This window comes from Panthera leo, chromosome D2 (assembly GCF_018350215.1).
Source record: "Panthera leo isolate Ple1 chromosome D2, P.leo_Ple1_pat1.1, whole genome shotgun sequence".
Lineage (NCBI taxonomy): Eukaryota > Metazoa > Chordata > Mammalia > Carnivora > Felidae > Panthera > Panthera leo.
The window spans coordinates 85,776,061-85,802,991 of NC_056689.1; the positions used below are offsets into that span (position 1 = coordinate 85,776,061).

Sequence of the window (26,931 nt, forward strand, 5' to 3'; positions counted from 1 at the left end):
AATGGCGTGTCCTTTCTACAAGTCCCCACCCTTGCCGTAGCCCCTTCACAGTCCTCACCGGTGTAACCGAAGAGGCCGACCAGCCCACGCCGCCAGGAGGCCAGGAGGCCATGGTGCCCGGTGCCCAGGGAGCACAGCGCCTCCCCAGACGGGCGCCCGGCCTCCTCCCCGGACACGCTGTGTGTCTGTCCGCACCGCAAAAACAACCCAGAGAAGAGGTGTGGACAGCCTGAATGTCTTTCCAGATACTTACTCCTTAAGTTATACAAAGTGGGGAAAACAGCGTCTTCCCGTATTTAACAGTTTTCTGAAATAATTACCCAGTTCTGTGGAAATACCAGGGTTTCTGGCCGCCTGGGCCACCGGGGCTGGGAGGTAGGACAAGAGGCAGATCAGCCGCCTCCATCCTCTGGCCCTGACCTCTGACCTCACACTCAAAGGCCTGGGGGTGTGGGGCCCGGGACAGGGTGACACTGAAGGTGGCAAGGTCCCCTCCCCCATGCCGTGTCTTTTCCTGCCGCATTCAACTCCACCGGGGGCCCTGAGCTGCTCAGACTCGGGAGGATGGCCCCAAACAAGACTAAACAGGGATCAAGGCCATACAAGGGTGTCTGTCAACAGCAGATGGCTGAGCCGTGGTCACTCCCACCCTGCTCGTGGGGCTGTGGTTCCTGGGAGCAAAGCCTCCTGTAGGAGGGACCAGGGACGCGCCCCCCAAGGGACGTATGGACTTGGGTGGGGCCAGAGGCTCCACCCTGTCACTGGGAAGCACGAGAAGCAGGTGACAGAATCAGTGCTGGGGGTGGAGCCGTGTCACCTGCTCCTAGGCCTCATGGCCGAGGTCTGGGTGGTGGGGGGCTCAGAACACAGGTGCTGGGGACATGCTGGCCGATGGGTCCCCAGCACTCAGGGCCAGGGGACCTTCAGCACAGGGATGGGGGGCAGGACTCAGGGGGCAGGGCTGGCAGCAGAAGGGCCACGCGTGGGTGTCCTTAGATGCTCTCCTGGGCAGATTCTCTCTGATCATGGCTGACTGACAAGGACATGAGAACCTGGTGAGGAGTTTGAAGTTTATCTTAAGGACAGAGGTCAGCAGACCATGGCCTTGGGGTCAGATCCAGAGGTCAACAGATCACAGCCTTCGGGTCAGATCCAAAGGCTAGCAGATCACGGCCTCTTTCTGTATGGCTACCAAGCGAAGAATAGTTTTTATACTTTAAGTAGTTGAGACACAACGAGGAATAATATTTCCTGATACATGAAAATTATACAGAACCCAAATTTCAGCGTGATAGATAAAGCCTCATCGGTTCAGGCCGCACTTCTCTGGTTCCGCACTGACCGGGCTGTGTCCACGTCAGAATCAAGCAGTCGGCAGCAGAGATTATAGGGCCTTGCAGCTAAACTAGTTATCCTCTGGAACTTTAAAGAAGAGGTTTATGGACCTCTGCTGAAAGTGATCAGAAGCCATTAAAGATTTCTCACCTAGGGGCGCCTGGGTGGCTCAGTGGGTTGGGCGTCTGACTTCAGCTCAGGTCATGATCTCACGGTTTCTGGGTTCAAGTCCTGCGTCGGGCTCTGTGCTGACAGCTCACAGCCTGGAGCCTGCTTCAGATTCTGTGTCTCCCTCCCTCTCTGCCCCTCCCCCTGCTCATGCTCTGTCTCTCTCTGTCTCTCAAAAATAAATAAATGTTAAAAAAGACAAATTGAAAAAAAAAAAAAAAAGATTTGTCACCTAAGAAAGGCCCAGAATAAAACAGTGATACGGCCCGCGGTACCACGGACAAAGACTGTCCATCTGCCACCTCTTGAGGGGAATGATTTGTGCAAGGGCAGGACGGCACAGGGAAGCAAGTGGGACCAAACCCGGCTGAGCGTGCAAACCTTTATTTCCACGCACGCAATCACGTCTCCTGTCGTGGCTCACGGGCGGGCGGCCTCACTGTCTGCAAGCACGTTGCCCCAGAATCTCACCAGGACATAGATGCATTGACCCCTTGCACAGGCATCACATGTGCCCTCGGGCCAAGACTCCGCGCCCTGCCTGGAGTGAGTGGGCAGGACCAACGGACCTAGACCCCGACGGAGGCGCTGAAGGGCTCGCCCTGCTGGACTCGCTGACCTCAAGCCGCATCAGGGCTGGCAGGGTCTGAACAATCCTTAGAACCATCCGGTGATCTTGAACTCCATTCAGTTCACCAATGAAAAATAATTTCTAACATCCAATTAGACCCTCTGGTGTCGATTTTGATAATAATATCTGAAGTACTAAGTAACCACCCGCAGAATATTGCAAACGCCCACAGTCCCTAGGGGTAGAGTCCGCCTACACGTGTCACAATTTTCATGCCTCACACTGTTAAAGCAGGTCGGCACGTGGAGAGCGATGCCTCCTCATTCTCGGCGCTGGGAAGGGCTCCACGCACAGACGTGCACCGGGACCCCGAGATCCTGCCACGAGCCCAGAGCACCAGCGGCAGCGGCTACGTCTGGGTCCCTCTCCCTAGAGGCTGGAAGGGACTTCCTCCTCCAAAGACACTGTGACAGCAAGGACAAGACAAGCATTTAATGTATCTGATGCAAGAAAGAAAGGCAAGACGCGCGAGGCGGGTGTCCCGTGAACAGGGGCTGAGCCTTCGCATGACATCACCACCGGCACCACCGGCACCTACGCTTGAGCTGGAGGAGTGATCAGCCCGTCCTTCCTCTCTCCTGCCTGTCGTGTGATCAACACCTCCCGCCAGCCGGTGCCTCCAGAGAAGCAGGAGGACAGGATGTACAGAGATACAAAAGAGAAGGTTCCTTGTAGGAACTGGCTCACGCGGTTATAGAGGCCAAGCAGCCCCAGGGTCTGCCGTCCACCAGCAGGACCCCCAGGAAAGCTGGTGGTGGGATTCCATCCGAGTCCAAAGTCCTGAGAAGCAGGGACTCCAACGTCCGAAGGCAGGAGAAGCCGGACGTCCCAGGCGAAGAAGAGAGAGTAAAGCAGCCCTTCTTCGGCCTTTTTGTTCTATTTGGGCCTTCACCAGATTAGATGAGACCCGCCCATTAGATGAGGCAGACCACCGACCTCCTTTATAGTTACTGAATCACGTGCGAATCTCCTCAAGAAACACCCTCACAGACACACCCGGGAGTAACATTTGATCGGCTCTCTGGGCGTCCCTGAGCCCAGTCAAGCTGACACATAAAACTCACCATCAGAATGGCAATGCTAAGTGAGGCAGTACAGGCTCTAATTACAAGCACTTGCTGAACTATTTGGATGACATTTATTTGAGGCGTGTGATAAATTACACCCGCACACACACACACATTCTCATCCAAATATTTTTAGAAGATAAAATTTTTGTATAAAGGGAAAATTATTACTGTCATAAAATTATAAAAAAAACACATCAGAGATTTTGTTAAACTAATTAGCTACTGAAGAAACCAGTAAGATACTACAGTTGGTAAAAGGATTAACACACATACACGCTGCAATCAGGAATTCTGAAATGAGTTTTAAGTAAGTAAACACTGGTCCGTATCCGGCCAGTTGTATTCCCCCAGACACAATTTATTTGCAATTCTATGGGCATTACTCTAAGTTTGCACAACTCAGGGTTGTAAAATAGCCCACAGACAAGGAAGGATGTCGGCCCCTGTGCAGTCAGGCCAGACAGGTGCCCCACACAGTCTTGCAATTTTCCCCGACAGTGTATTAGTGTCAAAAAACAAAATGCGGCCAAGTAAATGTAAGATCTAATTGGCTTTGGTAAGCGACTCACGAGTGGGGCAGCAGGCCATCCGGGAGGCAGAGGGGTGCTCCGCTGATCTGCCCGAGAGGAAGGTTGGCAAAGGCAGAGAGAGGATGTAAACACAAGAAGAAAGGGGTTTATCAGCAGGGTTACTCTCCCAGGGGACCGGAAGGGCTCTATCAGAAAGTTTCCTGGGATTGATCTGGAAATCCCACGTCTGCTGGTGAAAGCTCACTCCCCTGCGGGGGGCGTGGAACTGCAGGCAGGTTACGTGTTGAGTCTTTCGGTTTGCTGACTTGGGGCCTTAGCCTGAGTGACACCATGTTGGGCCCATGGTTTTCCTTTTAACACTGGAAAGTTCAAAGTTCTGTGGCCTGTGAGGACTGCCTGTCCCCCCCAACCCCACCTCTTATCCCTTCTTCAGGAAAAGGTGTTCAGCTGGTCCCCGCCAAAGCCCCTGATTCCCCAGGGCATCAAGGCCGTGGTCCATCCGGTGCTTTCAACGCTCAAGGTGGCGAGGACAGATCTCCTAGACCCCACAGGATATCAGGGACCAGCACAAAGACGGGCAGTGTGTCAACCCCAGAGGTCATTGGGCCCCTGGAGCAAGGGAAGACTGTGTCAGAACATCCCTCTGTGGTCACCGGAGAACAGAGACACCACGGCTGTGATTGTCAGAATCTCGAGTAAAATAATTTAGATTGCTTCCTTTTCTCTGTTTCGAAGGAAGGAAGGAAGGAAGGAAGGAAGGAAGGAAAGAAAGAAGGAAGGGAGGTAGGTAGGGAGGGAGGGAGGGAGGAAGACAGATGAAGGGAGGGAGGGAGGGAGGGAGGGAAATCACGAAGAAGAACCTCATTTCCTATCACGCTCGGCCTCTCACCTGCTGTGTGACCTTGGACAAGGTACTAACCTCTCTGCATCGCAGTGTCCTTATCTATTAAACAAGAATCTAGCTGCCGGTGACCAAAGGCCTGCGGGAGGATGAGGGCAACTAACCTACATAAAGTCCTTGCCTGGTGCCTGGATCACACGAGAAGCGTGTTTTCCATTTGTGTGGTTTCTCTTTTCTGCAGGACCGCGGAGCACTTTCCCACAACCCGTAGGCCTAGACGCGGAGCTCCCCCGCTCGTGCGCACACCCTGTCCCACCTGCCCAGGCTCCCAGTGCTCTCCAGCTGACGGTTCCTGGAGTCCCAAGTACGTGGGAGAATGGAGACCGCTTCCCTTCCCGCGTCCGTGTGCGCACCCTCGGCCCGGGCACCACCCGGCCTTCGCCCGGCGCTTGGCCGCTGCGTGGGGCCACAGTGGCTGCCAGCCGCTCCCCATGTCGCCGGGGTGCCCGCCCGGCTTGGCTCCACCGGGCCCCATCGGACCCGCTCCCCGATAACCTGTCGTCTTTCTACAAGTGCGCGGCCCAACACGGTGAAGGGCCATCTGACGACTACTCAATTGCGTCGTCCGATTCAAGTCGCCAAGTCGCGCTCACATCTTAGTCCGCAGGCTGGCCGCGGGCTCCCAGCGCTCCTGACGCAAAAAGCAGGGTCGCTCCATAAACGTCAGACCTTCCCGAGCAGGTGTCCATCCGCCCTGCCGACCGCTTCCCCTACTCGGCCCGGGGCTGCGGCCGACGGAAAACGCAGCGCAATGTGTGTTGGAGCCCCTTGACCTGCCCGGCGCTAGACGGTCTTCCGCGGCCACAGAAGGGTGGCCCCGCAAGGGTGGGGAGGCGCTGAACTTGAGCTATGTCCATCCTAACACTAGTGCCCTTTCTGACTTTCTGGAAAATACAAGGAGCAGACAGAAGGGTGCACTGGCGGAAGAAGGCGATGTGTGACACTGAAACCATCCTTTTCTTGGCTCTAAACGCCACCCTGTTCTTCTTTAAGAAACGCTCCGCAATGAGCCAGTGCTGCATCCCTGCTGGGGAGAAGCCCCTTCCGTCCCAGCACCGCTCTCCTCGGTCACCAGCCCGCCGCTGACCGTGCACACCGCCGCGGGGTGCCCGACGCCAGGCTGGCTCCTCCCTCCGTGGGCACCAGCGGGTCCCTCCCTGCTACCTGGCCGGGAACACACATCCTAGTCCAGTCCCGGGTAAAGCTGATTTCATCTTATTCCATTTAACATTCACTTATTGAGTGCTTACTGAGTACCCTCCCGCATGAATCCTGTTCCAAAGGGCAGGGTCTGGTCCACCATCCTCGTTTGAGAGGGGGACACACGGGAGCCCGTGATCCAGAACGGCTTGCACAAGAATGTGCCCCTGCTGCTGAGCTCCCCATGGGGGCTGAGAGAGCCTGATGAGCTGTGCATATGTAATGAGACTGCATATGTAATGGGATTGCATATGTAATGGGATGTGAATATGTAATGAGTGGTGCATATATAAACAGCCCTATGCTGCACATGTAAATGAGCTCAGTCCCCTCATCGGCACTAGAAGCCACTATCACAGCCTCACCTGACAGCCTATTTGTATAAAAACTTATTCTGGTGATACTATTGGATTCTAGAGGTGGGCTCCATGTTGAAATTGTGAAGCGTTTTGAAGACTGGTTTATAATGTGCTTCAAGTTGTTTGTTGCCTCCTAATACGGGGGCTTATGAGACGCATTTCCTTTCTCTAAGCTGAGTGGGTTTGGGCAGCTTCATCTCACGCCCTGCGGGCGTGCGAGGCTCTCCCCCGGCTCCCACGAAGCTCTGGGCGATGCCGCATCCTCCTTTAGGCAGACCAGAGACCCCGGACATGTTCCAGAACTTGTGCAAACTGGCTCGCTGTCATGCCGCAAAAGGTGTTTTAATATGAATACACCTGTTGCTGTAACACCCGCTGTGTGCTGGGTGAGCATCAGAATCGAAAACTGACTGCAGCCTAGAGCTCGCTGAAAGCCTCACTTAGTTTTTACGGGCATGTTGACCACGGCGCCCCAGGCAAGGTCTCCAGGTGAGGGTCTCTGCAGGTGGGGGGGCTGGATGAGGGGATCGCTGCAGGTGGGGGGCAGGATGTGGGGGGTCTCTGCAGGTGGGGGGCAGGATGTGGGGGTCTCTGCAGGTGACGGGCAGGCCTCTGGGGCTGGTTACTGTGGACTATGTGTTCATCATTCTACTGTTAGGTACTTTTATGTACAACCTGGGCCATTGTCTTTCTGTACAGTCAGCGCCTCGGGCCGTGGTCAGGAGTTCCGCTCGCCTGGGGGTGGCCGGCAAGGGTGCTGAATTCAGAATACGGCCCAGGACTCAAGTGACCCAGCGAGGGAGCAGGTCTCAGTGGGAGCACAAAACAGATCCAACGTCTGCACCGCCAAGGCCCTTCCAGAGTCCGGAGACACACAAGTGGACAACAGGGCCCCTGAGCAGGCCGGACACACGGACGCCTCAGGAGAGCGTCTCTGACGTAGACCGCCCACGGAAGGCTGGTGGAGAACAAAGTCAGGTAGGGTCACAGCCAGCAGGAGGGGCGCCGGGGCCACGGCGAGGGGTCCCAGGGGGGACCATGCCTGTCTCGGCCTCCGCTGTCCGCGGCCTGACCTCCAGGCCCTGCCCCTCCCCCCGAGTGGGCCGCGAACAGGACCCCCTCGTCCCAGCTGGCCAGCTCCCTGACACGGGCATGTGGCAGCGGCCCGTGCAAGGGGACAGTGAGATCTTCTGGGAAGAAAGCACCCTCTGGGGCTCGCACAGCACGGCAGGAGTGGCCGCAGCCTGGTGCGTGTCCTCCGAGTCCAGGGTGAGTGCGTTCCGGATGTGGACACGTGACTGCAGGAGACACGGGAAGGGCCACCATGCAACGTGGAACAAAGACAGACAGTGATGAAGGGACGTGCAGCCCCCCCCCCCCCCCCCCGTCCGGGGGACAGCGTCGTGCTCTGAGACTGGACGAGCACGTGACAGAGCACGCTCTCGGTGCGGCCGGTGGATGCTGCTGCCGGGTCACCGAGAGGTGATTGTTAAAGTGAGTGCAGGAAAGCGGGGTGAGAGCCATACTCCCCAGGCTGACCCCACGGAGCGGCCCTCGGTGACCGGCGACCCCCCCAGCCCTGCCTGCCCCGCTCACGGCCCACAGCGCAGGTGGCCACTCGGCTTTTCTGCGGGGACCACTAATCGCCCTGTCTGCCCTCCCTTCTCACCCCTGCCGTCGCCTCCTCCCCAAGTTCGGCAAAGGTTGGCTCCCTTCCCTTTTCCCCAAAGCTCTTGCGTTTAGAGAGAAATTCTGAGCAAGAGGTGCTCCAATCACAGGGGCCTGTGGCTCGGCCGCAGCCTGAACGACAGGCCCTTCCAGTGCAATTAGGACCCGCCCGCCCCGGAGAGCTCTGTGGCCAGAAGTCGGGCCCCCTCTCCAGACCCAGGGCTCCGGGTTTGTTTTGAGCACTTATTCATAAAACCTGTGCACATCGTCCGGGCAGGAACAACGGAAGAGGGAGTGTGCTTGGCCGGGAAAGTGGGTCGGCGAGTGGCCATAAATGTGCCCTCTTAAGGCCAACGTTTAACTCTGTAAGGACAGCGCTGAAAGCACTTTTCAAAAGAATGGGATTTTTTTCAACAGACACGAGTACGTCTGAGAGTCTCAGATTCTGACCCCAGTGGAACCGGCTGCCCGCAGGTGGGTTTACACCCGCCGCACACGGAGTGTGGAGGCCCGCTCTGCCCGAGGTCTTGGCAGCTCTGAGATGAAGCCCTCCCTCGTCTGCTGGGAACTTTGGTCACACGGGTGCCGCAGCCTCGGCACCAGGCTCTGCCTGCTCCTGGCCGTGCCCAGCTGCTCTGGGAGGTCAGTGAAACCACGGGAGCCCAGCCGGCCTGTCTCCGACCCCCGAAGGGATGTTTCTGGAGGCCTTCCGTGTGCTGGGGCTTACACACCCCCTCCTTTTCTCCAAATGTATCCATTGTTCAAAAGTCCAAATCTGCGATTAAAACGTGCTGCCACCAGGGGTCGCGTGTTCCAAAAAGTAAAGTTGGCCGTGTTCTGGGGATGGACGTTGCCCTGAACACACGGTCCTCACTTGTTTAGAGGGAAATGTGTGAATTTATTGAAGATCAACTCTTCACGTAACCAGTACAATCTAAACACAAGCCTCAAGGCAGCATTTCTTAACTTCATGTGGGTCATGGGTGGTTTCCCAAACCTGATAAAACATGGGAGGTTCTCCCTCAGGGAAATTACCTCCAGGCACCTTCAAAAAACGTTCACATGCAGCTTGGAAGTCACATGGCACCACACGAAACCGCTATTTTAACGACAATACCTAGGAATTGCTCTCACCAGATGACTGCAAATGAAACATGAAAATCGTTGCCTGATCGCAACGCAAGAACCGTTACCCTCTGGGCTTCTCCGAGAAGTCACACGGACGCATCCGTGTTCCGTTTGGTTGTTTAATAGGCGAAGGTGTGCACACTGCCGAGACAGGTGGATGCATCATGCGGATGAGAAGGTAGGTAGGTGGAAAGACGGATGGACAGACAGGACACAGAAACACGTAGATACTTATATATCGTGAGTACTTATTCACGTAAAACCACGTGTTTCTCTATTCTGATTGAACACGGCAATTAATTTAATTCTGCACAATAGTTATTTATCACACGGCTGGTCTGGTCACTGGGCCAGGTGCTAGATGCTCAGAGAATGAAATCCAGTTTCCACCCATGATAAACCCACCGTCTGGCAAAGAAAACACACATGTAATAACTGTAATCTAACGTGATGAGCGTTTATGTAAAAAAATATATATATATGCTATGGGAACAGAGGACAGACGGTGTTGTTTCTATCTGGCTCGGGGAGCAGAAATCAGGAAACGGTAGAGAGGAATGGGGACCAAGGATTCGGTACCCCGTCTGGGGCCACTATTCTAAGCTCGGGGCCCCGCATGCCCGTCGGCCAGCACTCTGCGGTGGGGTGACCAACGGCAGGTTTTCCCCCGAGCAAAGCTCCTCGCCAGTCCCCTTCCGCAGGACCCCCTCTCAGGCTCTCCTGCTGCCCACGTCTGGGTTTGGGGTCAGGCGCCGGGTGGGGCTGGACCAGGCCCCTCCTCTGGCCTGAAGCTGGACCTCTTCCTTCCCGATTTACATGCCTGCAAAGAGGACCTGGGGCAATAAATCGGAAGTCAGACCCCTCCTGCCACCTGCACTGGCATTCGGGGGCCTGGGTCTCACCCAGCCTGGCAGACGTGCCCTGCAAACCGGAGCTGAGTCCCCACCTCAGCCGGAACAGGCCGGCTCAGCCTAAGCGTCAGATGCCCTGTGACCGGGCCGCCTTTCGACCACACGGATGTCCGTTTGACATGTTCCCCCTCCCAGTTCCTCTGCTAGAGATCGTTTTTCCGAAACCAAGGTCATGTTAATATAAACAATTTTGACTTCTGCATTTTTCACTCCAAGTTGTAGCTACACCTGTTTTAAGAACTCAGAAAATGCCACCGTAGAGCCTGAGACCACGTTCAATATGTCATGTGGACACAGCCAGCTATCTGACCACAATCACCAGACACTTAGGACCTTTCCACGTTTTCACTGTGGAATTAATGCCGTGATTAATATCGATTTTTAAAATATTCCCAAAAAGTCTCTGTGAGAAGATTATTCCCGAGGTCTGAGCATACAAACCCTCCTTAAGAGATCCCTTGTTCTGAACCATTTATCCGACGGGCACGGCACACTGACTGGCCGCGACGTGCACAGTCCGGGTTAAAGCCCCAACGAAGAAACCCCCAGCTGCTCCGCAAGACAGAAAAGACCCTGCAACTGGGCTCAAAAGCATTCAGATCAGAAGAATTTTCACAATTAAATAAAATTTAATCTTGGGCTCACATGGTAAAAGATTGTATCAGATTTCTCATTCCTTGGAAAATCAGAGAGAACTTAATAACAAATACCATAGGTTTCTGCAAAGACCAAACCATGATTAAATTATCAGGAGGCCTTTCCTCCCAAAACGATTTCTTTAGTTAGCTAAAGCTGGCAGTATATGTTAATATTTCCAGAGATATTTGCATACACTCACAACAGGCTAACCAGGTATTAGCTGAAATACAATTTTTCTAGTATTATATTAGAAATACTTTTAAGAATACATCATATTATCATGCTTTTCTATGATTATTAAAGTAGGCACTCCTGATTTATTACCATAAAGTCCCTAATTGAGAAAGTGAAAATGCTTCTCTTGCTCCTTGATGAGATTTTCCAGTTCCACCTACAAGCCAAGGACCTGCTGGGGAGAACGGCTCCAAATAATCCACCCGCCCAAACTGCTCGGGGACAAACAGAAGGAAGCCCACCCTGACGTCCAGCTGCCACGCTGTTTGTCGCCCAGACCCGTGTGACCAGCTCCGGGAAGGTCTCCGGCAGAGAGCCTGGCAAGGGGGCGAGGGAACTTCGGGCACTGGGGTCCCACCGCCAAGGTCAAGGAGCACAGAGCCTGGCCAGGATCCCAGTCACAAGTCCCAAGACTTCCCAGGCCCTGTCCCAGCACACCTGGCGGTCCCTGCATAGCAAACTGGGACAGTCCGAAGGTTCCAGGAAGGGGTCCGCTCCAGAGGTGTGGGGAGGCCAACACCATCCCGGCAGGACTGTCGTCACCCTTGCTGGGCACAGCCGGTGGTGAGACCCCGCGGGAGAGAGCTTCAGAGCCAGAAGGGGGTCAGGAGCAGGGTCAGGAAGGGCGGAGCCAGAAGGGGGGTCAGGAGCAGGGCCAAGAGCAGGGCCAGGAGGGGGGCCAACTCCGGAAGGCCCCAGGGAGGGGTCGGAGAATAGGCTCTGCCCACTGCCCTCCTCCCCACCGTCCTGCCTGGGCCCAGCAGAAGCCAGAGGGCAAAAGGGCTGGTGGGCATCCAGGCCTGGGAGGAGGGGCGGCTGGGCACAGACGTCCGCACCCAGTGAGCTCATCTGCGGCAGCACTTGCCCGTTCCCCACTCTGGTGCTTTCTTCACCACGGCCGTGACTTTAAACAACAATCGTCAGCAAGAACAGCACCTACTTTGAGAACCAAACAGAAGTTTCCAAGGAGCGAGGAGCCAGGGGCCAGAAGCTGCGGCCCTGCACCCCTCCTGGAGCAGCAGAGGCGGTGCTGGGGTTGGACACTGAGCAAGGATGGGGCCCCTGTCCCAGAGGCTCCTGGCTGGCGGGGCTGAGGGCCCCATCCCACAGCTCACTTGCTTGGAGAGTGAGACACACGTGGGGATGTGAGCAAGCAGGGCGGCGTGGACGAGGACACAACTTGGTCCACTGGATGGGAGGGGCTTCCGGAGGTGACAGCAGGGAGGTGTCCTGAGAACCACCCCCACCCTCGGTGGCCATCACCGGGCAAGGCTGCCATCTCGAGGCCAGTCCAGCAGGACCCTGGTCTCGCTTCTGTGGGTGCAAATGGGGGAGGAACGCAGGGGAAGACAGTCATCTTGTCCCTGACGCGGAAGCGGGAACCTGTGGGCAGGCAGTCCTGACTCGGGCCCCCACTGCCCCTGCCCCGAGCACCAGAGAGGGACGGGGACACCAGACTCTGCAGGTGTTTCCCACACAGGACGATGAGGGCTGGTCTCCAAACCTGGTCTCCTGAGGACCTTTTCTTCCCTCCTGCTCCCACCTCCTCTTCCAGACAAGCTCACTGACATGCCGTGGCCTCCAGCCACGTTCCGTGGTGCTCGCTGAAACGTCACAGAGCATTTGCACATCCTCGGACGCCTGGAAGCCTGGCTTGAAACTCAGGTCTGTGTCCAGGCTGAAGCTGACCACCCTGCCACATCGTTTCCACATCGTGGGAGGACGTGGCTGAGTCAGTGACCCGCAGAGAGAAGGCGCAACAGCCGGCCGGCATAGGAGCCACGGGCACGCGGGACCAGCTCTGCATCCCCCCGTCCACACCCATCCCTGGAGCCTCTTCAAGACAGACACGTCCATGACAGAAAGTCTACTGGCTCCCAACAAGAATGTATCCCTGAAAAGATGCGTTTCCCCTCCCCAAAGACTGAAAAAGTATTTTAGGAATTAAAATGCAGTAAATTCAAATTACAGTCTATCCAAATCATGATTCTAAAAAGGAAATGCAATATTCATGCTCAACTTGTCATCTTAATTAATTTGTCTAAGTTATTTCAGGAGTTCTAAAAAAACAGGGCAGTCATCAAGTGAAAACGACAGTATAAATAAAGCAATTCAATTAATTCACTATCCGTCCAAGAAGATTTAGGGAGGAAAACCTTCCCACTGGGAAGAAAAGTGGGCTAGACAAAATACTCCCCCAAAAAAGATCTCTGAGAACAATCGCTTTAAAATGTGCGACTTTGTAAAGTTATTATACAACATTATCCACACTGAAATTTCAGCGCCTTTTTTTCTGGCATTTTTGACTTACTGTAAACTTTATTTCTTAAAGCGATTTTCACAGCAACGCGGAGCAGACGGTACACAGAGTTGCCAGTCACCCCGCCCCCCAACGCACAACCCCCGGACTGTCCACATCCCCACCACATGGTGCCTTTGTTGTAACTGATGAACCACCCGGGCTCATCATTACCACCCAAAGGCTATAGTTATCGCAGCGCTCGTTCTCGGTGTTGTACGCTCTATGGGTTGGGACAAACGTATAATGACGTGTATCTATCATTATAGTATCCTACAGAGTAGTTTCACTGCCCTAAAATCCTCTGGGCTCTCATTCATCCCTCCCTCCTTCAGTCCCTGGAAATCAGTGATCTTTCTACCATCTCCATAGTTTTGCCTTTTCCATGACATCGTAAGGTTGGAATCATATCTATGCAACCTTTTCAGACTGGCTTCTGTCACTTAGCAATACGAATTTAAGGTTCTTCTGTCTTTTCGTGGCTTGACCCTCATGCTTTCAAAAAAAAATTTTTCAGGGGGGGTGCCTGGGGGGCTCAGTCGGTTAAGCGTCTGACTTCAGCTCAGGTCATGTTCTCACGGCTTGCGGGTTCGAGCCCCGCATCGGGCTCTGTGCTGACGGCTCGGAGCCTAGAGCCTGCTTTGGACTCTGTGTCTCCCTCTCTCTGCTCCTCCCCCACTCGTGCTCTCTTTCTCTCTCGCTCTCTCAAAACTAAATAAAGCTTAAAAATTTTTTATAATTTATTTATTATAATTTATTTATTCTTGAGAAGACAGAGAGAGACAGAGCCTGAGCAGGGGAGGGGCAGAGAAGGAGGGATTCACAGAATCTGAAGCAGCTGCCGGCTCCAAGCTGTCAGCACAGAGCCCAACGTGGGGCTCAAACCCATGAATGGTAAGATCATGACCCGAGCTGAAGTCGGACACTTAACCGACGGAGCCACCCAGGCACTCCAGTCCTCATTCTTTTTACTAACGGACGATATTGCACTGTCTGGACAGACCAGTCTCTTTATTCACCTACTGAAGGACATCTTGATCACTTCCAAGTTGTGACAATTATGAATAAAGTTGCTATGAACACCAGGTTTTTAAATGATGTACGTTTTTAATTCATCGGGGCAAAAACCAAGGAGTGTGATCGCTGGGTCATAGTTTTATAAGAAACTGCCAAGGTCTTCCAAAGTGGCTCTACCATTTTGAATTCCCGTCAGTGATGAGTTAAGAGTTCCTGTTGCCTCACACCCTCATCAGCATTTGTTGTTATCAGTGTTCTGGATTTTGCCATTCTAATTGGTGTAGTATTATCTCCTTGTTGTTTTAATTTATAATTCCTTAATCACACAGGATGTTGAACATCTTTTCATATGCTTACTTGCCATCCACATGTCTCCTTTGGTGAGGTGTCTGAGCATGTCTTTTGGCCATTGTTAAATCAGGTTGTTGGTTTTTTTATTGGTGAATTTTAAGTGTTCTTCGTATATTTTGGGTAACAGCCCTTTACTAGATGTGTATTTTGCAAATGTTTTCACCCAGTCCGTGGCTTATCTTCTCATTGTCCTGACACTGTATTTCATAGAGCGGAAGTGTCAACTTCAATGAAGTCCAGCTTATTAATTACTTCTTTCATAGATTGTACCTTTGATGTTATATCTAAAAAGTCATCTGCATACCCAAGGTCACCCACATTTTCTATGTCATTTTCAACAAGTTTCATAGTTTCACATTTTACATTAGTTCTGTGGCCCACTTTCCGTTAACCTTTGTGAAGGTGTAAGGTCTGGGTCTAGATTCCTTATTCTGCACATGGACAACCAGCTGTTCCAGTGCCATCTGTCGAAGACACCATCTTTGCTCCAATGTAGTGCCTTTACTCCTTTTTCAAGCATCAGTTGACCATATTTATGTGGGTCTATTTTTCTGACCCACATCGACCCATTTGTCTACTTTTCCACCAACCGTACACAATTTTGATTACCAAAGCTTTACTGAGTCTTCAGGTTGGGCAGTGTCAGTCCTACAATCTTGTTCTTCCCCTTCAAGGTTGTGTGGGCAATTCGGGGCCTTTGTCTCCTCTCCATATAAATGATACCATCATGTTACTGATATCCACAAAATAACTTGCTTGGATTTTGATTGGGATTGTGCTGATTCTCTAGACCATTTGGGAAGAACCACCATCTTGACAATATTGAGTCTTCCCATCCATGAACATGGGATTCCTCTCCATCCATTTAGTTCTTCTTTGATTTCACTCATCAGAATTTTGATGTTTTTCTCATATAGATCTTGACATATTTTAAGTCTCTACCTAAGAATTTCATTTTGTAAGATGTTAATGTAAATGATAATGTGTTTTTGATTTCAGATTCCATTTGTTCATTGACAGCAGGCAGGAAAGTGATTGACTTTTGTATACTAATCTCGTATCCTTAAACTTTGCTATAATTTCCTATTAGTTCCAGGAGTTGCGTTTTGTTTTGTTTTCAGTGCTTTCAGATTTTTCATGTAAATGATCATGTCGTCTATGAAGAAAGACAGTTTTATTTCTTCCTTATCAATCTGTATACTTTTATGTCCTTTTTTCTTCATACTGAATTAGCTCAGACTTCCAGTACAATGTTGAAAAGGAGTGGTGAAAGGGGACGTCCCTGCCTTGTTGCTGAGCACGAGTTTTTTTTTTTAATTAACTTGTTGTAATTAGTTCTTTTGAGTGATAGCCCAATTTCAGAAATGGCTCTGCTTATACATCACAAAATGGTCAAAGATGCTTTTGTTTTGAAGAGATGGGAATATTTTGCTTCGAAGAATTTGGAGCCTCCCGTAGGCTACACACCAGGCCTTGCCCAGGAGAATCTGCATAAAGTGTGGACTTGTATTAATAATCACGTATTGCTATCAGTTCGTGAATTGTGACAGATGTTTGTTCCTAACGTAAGATGTCAACAGTAGAGGAAACTGGGTGTGGAGCACACAGTCTCTCCCTGAACCATCTCTGCAATAGTTCTCCAAGGCTAAAACAAAAGCATTTATTTAAAAAATACACTGGATGGGAACAACAGCAGATTCAACTCTGAAAGGAAATTTTAGTGAGCTTGAACAACAGAAACACGAACTTCCCAAATGAAGCCCCTAAAGGAAAAACAGAACACAAAGTGGCCATCCGGCAAGGGGTTCCGGAACAGTCGGATGTCCAACTATATCTCACCATCCCACAAAAACTAACCTAGGATAGGTCCTGGACCCAACAAAGAGAGAGAACCATCACAGTACTGTGAGAAGTCTTGCAGCTCGGGCTGGGAAGAGGTCTTAGATGGGATGCAGAGAGCAGAACCATAAAAAACAACTGAATAATTGGACTCCTTCAAATTTAAAGCTTTTACTTTTTGAAAGCTGTTAAGAAAAATAAAAGACAAGCGACTAGGAGAGACCATTACGTAATATATGTCGATAAAGAACTTGTAACCAGAAAATAGAAACTCGTTGGCAACTCAGTTATAAGAAGACACCAAAAAACGAGTTTATTCTAAAACAGGCAAAACCATGGGCGCCTGGATGGCTCAGTTAGTTAAGCGTCTGACTTCTGCTCAGGTCATAATCTCGCGGTTCGTGGGTTTGAGCCCCACATTGGGCTCTGTGCTGACAGCGCGGAGCCTGGAGCCTGCTTCGGATTCGGTGTCTCCCCCTCTCTCTCTGCACTCTGCCCTACTTGGACATGTGTGTTCTCTTTCTCTCTCAAAAATAAAGAAACATAATTTTTTTTTTTAAATGGGCAAAACCAAAGAGTAAAACAGATCTTCACAAACATACACAAATGGCCAGCAAGCATAAGAAAAGACGAGCCACATATTTGTCTCAAGGGAAATGCGGATCAAAACCACAGTGAGATACCGCTGCACATCCACTAAAATGGTTCACTACGGGTAACACCACAAAATGATACAGCTACTTTGGAATATAATTTTCCAGTTCTTCACGATGTTAAATATATCCTCACCATGTAACTTGGCGATCCCATTCCTAGTATTTACCCAAAAGAAATGACACATATAAGCCTAGGAAGACATGCTTGCAAATGTTCATAACGGCTTTATTTATAATAGCCAAAACCTGGAACCGTTACAGATTCACATCAACTGGTAAAGAGCTTAAGAAATCGTGGTCTAGCTGTGAAATGGAATAGTAGTCAACAATAAAAAAAGAATAAACTACGATGCAGGCAATAACACGGATAAATCTCAAAACCACGACACTGAGTGAAAGAACCCAGACACAAAGGACTCCAAAGGCAGAATTCCCAGGACTTTCAGGGGGACCAAGGCCTGACTGCCAAGAGCACAGCAACTTGGTGAAGTGATAGAACTGGTCTACGGCTTGGCCGTCATCATGGCGGGAAGATGGTACACAGTTGTTGAAACCCAGCGAACTGCATATTCCAACGTGGCCGATTTTATTAACATAAATTTTACTGTGATAAGGCTGATTTAAAGACATTTATCTTGCCATTCCCAACTGAAAACCCCATAACGCTGTCTCTCTGGCCTCACCCCTGGATGCTATCTCCTCTCTCCTCCCCGTGAATCCCACACCCTTTACTGCGGCTGCACGAAACACGGACAAATCCTCATTCCCCACGTCTGGGTCCTCTGCACCGGTTCCTTTGCCTGCTGGGCCCGTCTCTTCATTCTCCCTCCGTACACTGGTAGAGTCTCCTGTCCTCCAAGACCAGCCAGAAGCATTTGCAAAGACCACTAAGTAGGGTCTGCCAGAGAATGAGACACAGATGCCCGATACCCCCCATACCAGTTAACATTGTACCAGACTTCCCGCCAAGGCAATATGTTCATTTTTTAAAATAAGGTACACAGATTGTAAAAGATTAGGTAATTATTAGCAGATCTTTAGAACTGCGTACAAAAGAAAGATAAAAGGAAATTTACAATTGCGGGTAATAAGGAGGTCCAGCAAGGCCACTGCTTAAAGCCCGACACACAAAGATGAAAGCATTGTTACACCTCAGCAGTGTCTAATTAGGAAATGTGATTTATACAAGATCCCATTCACAATAGCAAAAAAAAAAAAAAAAAAACGAAGAAACTGTTAAGTTCTCTGAAACAAAGTCTAACATAAGATGTTCCAGATATTTATGGAGAAAGTTAGAATAAAACATTACTCAAGGACATTAAAAAAAGACATGAATAAGTAGAGAGACGTACAATGTTGATGAATGGGAAGACCTAATTTCGTAAAGATGCCAGTTCTCTCCAAATTAGTCTATAAACTCAAAGCAATTCCAATCAACGCTCCAAAAGATTTTTTTGTGGAACTTGTAAAATGTGTTCTAAAATTTACATGAAAGCAAAAAAGTCCAAGAATAGCCAAGACAATTCTAAAAAGGGAAGGACTTTCACTGTGAGATTATCCAGGCCAGTTATAAAGCTGCAGTCGCTACAAAGTGTGTTGGAAAGGCCCCTGAGTGCGACCAACAGACCCCCGTGCACGCACGGACGGCACCACCACATGGTAGAGGAGGTGTGCAAATCAAAGGGGAAAATGATTACTCAGCGTTCGATAAACACCACCTCCAAGACCCTTGACTCTCCACACTGGGAAAAATCATAGATCCCTGCTTCTCAACAAGGACAGTTATAAATTCCCAATGTATCAGAGGCCTAATGGTGAAAAACAAATTAGGACGAAATATACAAGAATACTCTAAGAAAACACAGAGAAAGAAAAGAGAAAAGCATAAATCATGAAGGAAACGACTCATAAATATGACATCAAAATGTAAAATTTTGGGTATAACAGGAGACATCATCAAATTAAAAACCGGGCACAGGCTAGGAGGAAAATTGCTCTCAGTGTATGCAACCTATAAATAATTCATATCTAGGAAGTATAATGATTTTCCCACAAATCACTAATAAAAAGAAAGCGCCCAGTGGACAAAAGGCGCAAGGGCTCTGACAAGGCCCTTCGTAGGGAAGGCACCTGACCGTGCTGGGGAAGCTCACTCTAAAACAAGGGATGCCCCTGCACACCCATCAGCGTGGCAAACACTACAGCAAGCGTGACCCCGTGATGACCGGCACGCAGGGCCCGGCGGACCCGCGTGCTGCTCCGGGGTGTGCACGGCCCCCTCGCTCTGGGGGCATTTTGGTGGCACCCTGTAAAGCGGGGGCACAGGGCTTCCCTCCTTCCCGCCCCACAGGCCTGGCGCCTCCCTCCTCTGTCACCTTCCTCCTGCACCAGAGGCAGATGTGCAGTGAGAGGCACAACCACAAGGTGAACGTGGGGGCAGCAGATGGAAATCCGGAAGATTCCGGTCAGGGCAACACTGCTGACCAGCTGAGCTGACCTTGGCGGCCTTCCCGCAGGGTCTCTCCCTCCATGAGGTCCTCGCCTCCGTCCCTGGAGGGACCCGGCTTTCGGTGCCTTGTATCTGATCATACTCCCAGCCAACACCCCATCCGGCACCCACCGACAGGACAGAAAGGGAGAAAATACAACACGGATTATAGTGCATGACCCACGTGGCCCCTCGGGTGGGGCCAGTGACCCCAAGGCTTGTGGGCCACATCCTCGGAAATGTGGGGCGGCTCCCGGGGGGAATGGGGCGCTGCTGGCCCAGAGGTGCAGACCCGGCTGCTGTTGGACATCCTGGGGCGCGCAGGGCGGCCCCAAGGTCAGCGCTGCTCTGCCAGAGACTGCGACCCCGCCTCACAGCCATGGCCGGGTCACCAGTGACAGGTCACAGGCTGGGGAACATGACCCGTGGCCCCGGGGATCATTCGTGCTCAGCAGGGGTGGTATCGCCCCCAGAGAAGAAGGGTTTGGTCTGGGGAGGGGAGAGGGAGGTGAAAATCCAGATTCTGTACGATTTCATTTCTCTCATTAGGGAGAAATTGATGAATTTCATTAATTTAAATTTAATTAATTAAAATTTTAAATTAATTTTGTTTTGTTTTCCTCCTGAAGGCGGCAACAATAGGGAAAGCCTGAAAACACTGCCCTCCGTGCATATTTTAAACACACACGTCCCCTGGTTTCTGGACAGCTGCGCGGATCCGTTTCAGCCACGGCCTGAATGTGCCTCAGTTTCCCGGCGGAGGGCGTCACGGGGCAGACAGGGGAGGCGTTCACAGAGGGACTTCGGACTTGTCTAAAGTGCCTGAGTTCGCAGGGAGAAAGCCCAGAGGTGAACAGCACGAGTCAACATGCGGAGTGAGAGACGCACTGGTATGTGATTTCCCACAACTTCGTACTATAAAAATGAAAAAAAAAAAAAAAAAGATACTGAATTATTTCCAGACAAAACGGTGTGAGATGTAGACTGTTTTCAAATTCTCAGAAAACAAGAGTGGGGTGGGAGTCGCGGCAGCGAGACGGATGAAACAGGCCTTCTCTGCTCCCGCGGAGCCAGCTGCCCCAGGACCTGGTGGCTTCAAGCAGCACGCCCACGTCACCCCGTCTCCGTGAGGCCAGAATGTGCGGCAGCCACGCCGGGGCCCTGGCCCTGACGCTGAGCTGGCTTCACCTGGAGCCCACCACCCAGGACCTGCCTTCAGAAGCCCCCGGTGAGGGTCTCAGAAGTCACCTCTCGGGCGGTTTGCAGGGAGGGCGCTGAGGGAGGAGTGTCCGTGAACTTGTGGGCGTATTTTATTTTTAAGTAATCTCTACATCCAATGTGGGACTCGAACTCACAACCCTGAGATCAAGAGTCACGTGCTCCGACAGAGCCAGCCAGGCACCCCGCGTGGGCATATTCCTAAATTGCCAGACTTTCCCTGCACTTGACCCCACAGGGAGGAAGATGTCAACCGGAGGCCTGGGGAGGAGCCCCGTGTCCCAGCCACCACCATCCCAGCTCCAGAGGCCGAAACGGTGCGTCCTATTTATGGCCTTTCCTGGCCATGCGTGAACCCGAACGCCGTCCCTGAGCCACCTTCTTTATCCCTGGGTGACTTCCTTGGTTTATTTTAATCAGCTAATTTGAGAGCAAAATATCATGTTGCAAAATAGTTATTCTTGCAACGCAGGAGCTGGTCCACGTCCTACAAAGTTAGAAATTAAATGGCTGTTCTTTTTCTGAGACATATGTTAAGCTGGTAGCTCATTAATCTTTCTGCTCTAGGACTGTAACAACTGCTGCTAAATCTTTAAGTCCTCGAATCATTTCTCTTTTATAATCCCAACGCGGGGCTCGGAGAGGAGTTCATCTTTCTTAAAGCATTCCAGGAGAGGCCGGTTCAGACAATGGGAGATGGCATATTCCCGCTCCCAAAGTTGGAAGAGACAGTGTGATAGGGCCGTGCCAGCTCTCCCGGCAGCTGTCGGACGCATCCTGAAATCAGAACTCCCGGGTCCAACCTGGCCCTCTGCTGATGCTTGACCTCTGCTGCCTGAAGAAAGTCTCAGCATGATTCTTCCTGCCCAAATAGTCCGCTGATCTACTGATATCCCATAATATTGCTCACTGATTTCTGATTATTCAACGTTGAGGGGGCAATTTAGGGGGCATCTGGGTGTCTCAGCCGGTTATGCATCCGACTTCGGCTCAGGTCACAATCTCACAGCTCGTGAGTTCGAGCTCTGCGTCGGGCTCTGTGCGGACAGCTCGGAGCCTGGAGCCTGCTTCCCATGCTGTGTCTCCCTCTCTCTGCCCCTCCCCTGCTCACACTCTGTCTCTCTCTCTCTCTCTCTCTCTCTCTCTCTCAAAAATAAACAAACATTAAAAAATTTTTTTAAACATTTAAATTACTTCTAATTTTTCATTATTATTGTCTCTTAATTAGCATCCCCTGCAAAATCACACCTAATAATTTCTCCAGGACTGACTTCTGGAAGTAAACCTTCAGGATCACAGGGTTTGCACCTTTGTAGAGCGCGAGGCCCCCAGAGGCTTGCACCCCACGGCATGTTCCCCGCATGTTACCGGCCCCCGAATTCATGCTCTGTCATGTTGTCACTGCTGCAGGTGAAAGTGCTGTCACTTTATTCCCATTTACTTATGCATCACGGCTGAGGTCAACGCTCTATCACGAATGCAGGACTGGAGAAGGTCCAAGAACCGCCGGAGGAAGGCGAACCCACAGCCATCCTCAGCCTCAATTTACCTGCAGCGCGTCTGCCTCTGTCAGCCACGCCCTCCCGGGACCTCAGCCCCCGCCCTCTCAGACAACCAAGAACAACGGTTACCACGGCCACCGGCTGCAGCAGGGGTTCCCCCAAACCGCCCTCTCCCCTGACGCGGTCACCTCCAGCCCCTGGCACCCACACCCTGGGGGTCGAGCTGACACCTAGATCTGTACTATGGTCAGCACTAAGAATCCTTAGTGAGCCTTCCTTCTGGGAAGCCTCCTGCCCTTTCGCAGCTGGGTGCCAGGTACCGGGCAGGGGCAGCTGGATGCCAGCGGGTCCACCCCTGCGGTCCTGGTCCTGACGCGGCCTCTCTCCAGCCACACAGGAAGCCGGTCCTGGGGCAGAGACCTGAGCATCACAGACCGGAATGAAAGTCAAAACAATTGCTCTGTGATCTTTATTTATATTCTAGGAACCTGCTTCACATGGAAATGCAGATAATCAACAGTCGCTGATTAAATTGTCCATATGAATATTCATCAAATCACCTGGACTTTCATGGAAATTCGTTTCTTTCTCTCCAGCCATCTCTGAATAACAAAGCTTCCTTCCTTCTCCAAAGAGGGCGTCAAGGGTGGGCGGAAGGCTTTAGTGCACAATGGCATTGGGTTTCAGGGTCTAATTTGATCTTCCGATTTAAGGTAAGCTGCACCTTCAAAGTCTAACCTAATACAGTCTCTTCGTGCAATCGAGATGAGAAGGAGCAATTATTTCATATGAGAGGACGTGTATTTAATGAGTACTGAGAGAATGTTCTATTTTAAAGGATTATCATACTAAACTACAGTGCAGGAGTTTCCTAGAATAAATGTTAAACCGATGTCCACATTTGACCAAACATCTAAAGAGGAAAAGCTCCTGAAACACCTCAAACAAATAAATAGATAATACATAAAAGGCTTTGAATGCACCTGGGTTTTGAGGCCATGTCCGTGTCCGTGCGAATGTCCGTTCAGCCCACACCTCTGGGGGTGCAGCACTCACATGGGGTGTGGCTCAGGGGACACGTCCCATTAGGGTTTGCCCTGCCCTCGCTTTCCTCCACTGGCTCACAGCACCGGCCTCCTCCTCCTCCGTGCTCCCCAAACCTGCCCTCAGCTTTGCTCCAGGCCCGGGACAGGAGGAGGAGGAGGATGACTGGAGGTCAGGAGGACCTTCAAAGGTCGACCCCCTAGGCCCTCCCGCACCCACCCCTGTGCACCCCAGCCCCCCACCCCCACGGGCGAGAGGCTACTGGTCTGCCGGTGCCGTGAACCCTCGCACACCCACAGGGGAGGCCCGCTCGGTCCGTCTGGCCCGATGAGCCAAGGGACCAGCAGCCACGCTGTGGAGACAGCTGAGCCCTCTCAGCCCCTGGGGTCCCCGGCCAATCCCAGGGCCTCCTCTGTTGGACTGACTCGGCGTGCAGACATCTGTGTCCCCAAGGACCCCCGACCCAGGGCTGCACGGGAGCAAACCTTCCCTCGGTGGGACATCGGCGGTCACACCTCTGTGGTCTCAGGGCCCCAGCCTTCCCGCCAGCTGCACCCCAGAACCCCAGCTTTCCCCACCCCCGATCTCCCCCATCCCTCTCCCCCAGCTGCTCCTTCCAGAAAAATATCCCAAATTCACACTCCACTGTATATTTAGTTCTACAGAGAAAACTGGGTCGCTGCATGGGGAGGTACAGGCGTGCGCCCCCTCTCTGCCTCCCCTCCCCTCTTGCTCCCAGGCCCGTTCCCTCCAAGCTGGTGCCCTGACCTCACAGGGCAAGGCCTCCTGCAGGCAGAGGGCTGACCAGGCGCCCTGAGGCAGGGACCAGGATTTCCATGTCCCCCGGCAGGGACCTGGTGCAGTGTCAGGCCCGGGCCAAGTGCCTCATCTTGGGGACGGCGATGCCTTCACCTCAGTAGTAACTGTTCCGACCAAAGAGCCAGCGTTCGCCCCGCGCCTCGGCCGCATCAGACCGACTCTGAGTCCGCACTGGGTCATACGATGCGGCCTCTTCACTAACCCCGAGTGACAGAGCACGAGTCAGGTGCTTGGCCAGCCACGAGGCCAGAGGACAACGACGCAGTGATCTCCCGAGAGCCCAGGGCAGACAAGGACACCCTGTCACCCACCTCGGGGAGCCGTGGGGCAGGAGGAGGGCAGTCTGCAGGCTCAGGGCCACGCGGCTGCGCCCCGTTGGCAGCGGATGCTCACCGTGTCCTGGGCCGGGGTTAGGCCTCATCAGGACTTGTAGAGCTGCTCCCTCGAGGCCCCTACACGTGAGGGCGCGTGGCTGGGCCGCGGATCCTGGCTCACAGCTGTGCTGTCGGAGCCCTGGCGTCCCGTCAGCGATAGCAACATACAGAATTGTCTGAAAAATCAAAAATCAAAATGTGATCGTGCAATCAGTGTGCAATGTCTACTGTTTGTATTCCTACTCCACGTGCTCGGGGGAAGTACGGCAGGACACGACTGGGTCACGGGAGTGAAGACACGGAGCCACGGGCCACCCTCCCACCGGCTCAGGAAGACGGGGCACATCCAGGGGAGAAAAGGAAACTGTAGGAAAAGAAGCTCCCGGAGCGTTCCCCCACCTCAAGGCCATGGAGGGGCCAGGCGTGTTCGTGTCCCGCAATCACGGAGCCCAGACGGCCAAGGATGTGGCCCGAACTCCGGGGATGGGGGCCCTGGGGCGGAGGTACTGGAAGGCGCCTGGTCAGGGCGCCACCACCCCGCCACCGAGGAGGAGGCGTTTCCAGGTCCGGCAGGGTCCTGCGTCCTGGTTACTGTCCCCCCGGGGCCGGTGCAACCCTCTACCTGCCCAGGGCCTTTCATGGACTGTCCTGCGGCCTCAGAAACCTGCACTGGGTCGGGGAGGCGGGGAGCGGCGGGGGGAGGCGAAACCGTGCACCCACGGGCAAGGGCCGATGCTAGTGACCCCAGCCCCGGCAAGGACCCCGCCCCCTGCCCCGCAGCAGATCCTATCGCGGTACCGATTCACTCTGTCATGCGCCCACCCACTCGCTGGGAGGCCCCCGACACGCGCCATGCCCCCGGCAGCAGACTCACGCGGCTGCCATGGGAGCTCCCAAGGCCGGCGTGTCCTGACACCTGCAGAACCAGGGTCCCCCACCCCGGTCACCCACCAGGCCGCACCTGCCCCCCATGGGCCTCCGTCTGTCAAGATCGGGATTCTCCTTGGCCACGTTTTCCCCGGGAAATTGGCCCTCTCCCCACTTCCTTCCCAGGGTCTGGCCCCCTACAGGGCCTCGGAGATTTCGGACATGAATGAGGTGACCACCAACGGCACTTCTGGCGGCTTCCCCGGGATGCGGAGGGCCCTGCGCTTGACAGGGGTCTGTCCTGTCCCCAAGCACAGTTCTTAATCTTGACATAAACCCCCGTTAAGCCCCTTCGTCTACCTAAAATAACAGCCAAACTTCAAAACTGGGTGCACAGGGGGCGCCTGCATGGCTCAGTCGGTTAAGCGTCTGACTTGGCTCAGGTCATGATCTCGTGGTTTGTGAGTTCGAGCTCCGCGTCGGGCTCTGTGCTGGCGGCTCGGAGCCCGGAGCCTGCTTCGGATTCCGGGTCTCCCTCTTTCCCTGCTCCTCCCCTGCTCACGCTCTGTCTCTCTCTCAAAAATAAGCAAACATTAAAAAATTAAAAAAAAAAAAGCTGGGTGCACACGCAAAACACTTTGGAAACCCGGCTCCTTAGGCCCAGAGAATCGCACTCGGGACACAGGGAAGCTGGATCCGTCAGAGATAAATAAGTCACATTCACAGGCACCAGGGCTGAGGACTTGGACACGTGTCCCCACACAGGGAGACAGCAGCATCGCCCACTCCCGAGTCCCCAACCACGTGGCCAGGCAAGAAGCACTGTTCCCACGAAAGGCTTCTCTTCAGAAGTTCAGACGACCCATCAGCACACGGGCTGCTGGTGCCGGGCTGCGTTTCCCGGTTCTGTGCACGGTCTTCAGCACCTTGACCGTGAATTTATGGCCTCCCCGTCCCCACTGGAACGTCCTCCTTGAAGGGAGGGGCCCCCTGCCCATCCCCCACACACCCACTCATTAACAGCAGGCGTCCTCCCCGCGGCACTCAGCTCCCTAGGGAGGAAGGTGTCCCCACAGAGGGGCAGCGTGGACGTCCGCGGGAACGGCATCACTCTGCCATGCATCGGGGACCCAGGAACCGGGTCTGTCACCGGGCCGGTGAGTCACCAGGGCACATGGGTCCTGCTGACCAGCTTCACCCACCTGGAGCCACAGCCTCTTTCTGAGGGCCGGACGCGTCGGGCAGCGTGCTGTACCTCGCGCCCGCAGCCCTGGGCTGAGCCGGGACCTCCAGGAAAGCGCACCCTCTCCCAAGCGGTCGGTTCTGGAACCGGCTCCGGATGGCACGCCAGCCCAGCGTCCTGCCTCCTTGGCTCCCCGCCACGTGGGAGGCGCGGCTCCACCCGCAGGAACGAGGCTAGGCAGTGAACGTGCTACCCCAGTCCCCAGCCCGCGCTGACTGGTTCGTGGCGGTCATTTCCACGTGCACACGGACAAGATTCTCCCCGACCAGACCCCGGCCAGACGCTAGCCGGACAGGCCCAGCCCTCCCTGCATCGCTGCAGCGGCGTGAACCGTTTCTCACAGCTCAAGGCCCAACCCTCGGATGACCCCGGTGCCCGCGGCGCCTGCCTGGGAAAGCTCAAGGCTGCCCGGAGGGCCCTGCGTCCCCAGCAAGCCCTGT

The 26,931-nt window shown here is 53.1% G+C and overlaps 1 protein-coding gene across 2 annotated transcripts in view; it reads right to left on the bottom strand.

Moving 5' to 3' along the window:
- LOC122202411 overlaps positions 1 to 26,931 on the bottom strand; it is a 46,471-nt gene that overhangs the window by 9,002 nt on the left and 10,538 nt on the right. Inside the window, exons 2-3 of one of the 2 annotated variants that reach the window (XR_006194647.1) lie at positions 24,401 to 24,557; positions 18,216 to 20,339 (exon numbers count right to left, since the gene is read on the bottom strand). Coding sequence is in view for 1 of the 2 variants with exons in the window: in XM_042908764.1 (XP_042764698.1) it covers positions 24,401 to 24,557 (157 nt within the window). In the remaining variant the exon portion in view is untranslated. Of the gene's footprint in view, positions 1 to 18,215; positions 20,340 to 24,400; positions 24,558 to 26,931 lie in introns of those variants that run through there. The other variant, XM_042908764.1, reaches the window with a different exon arrangement.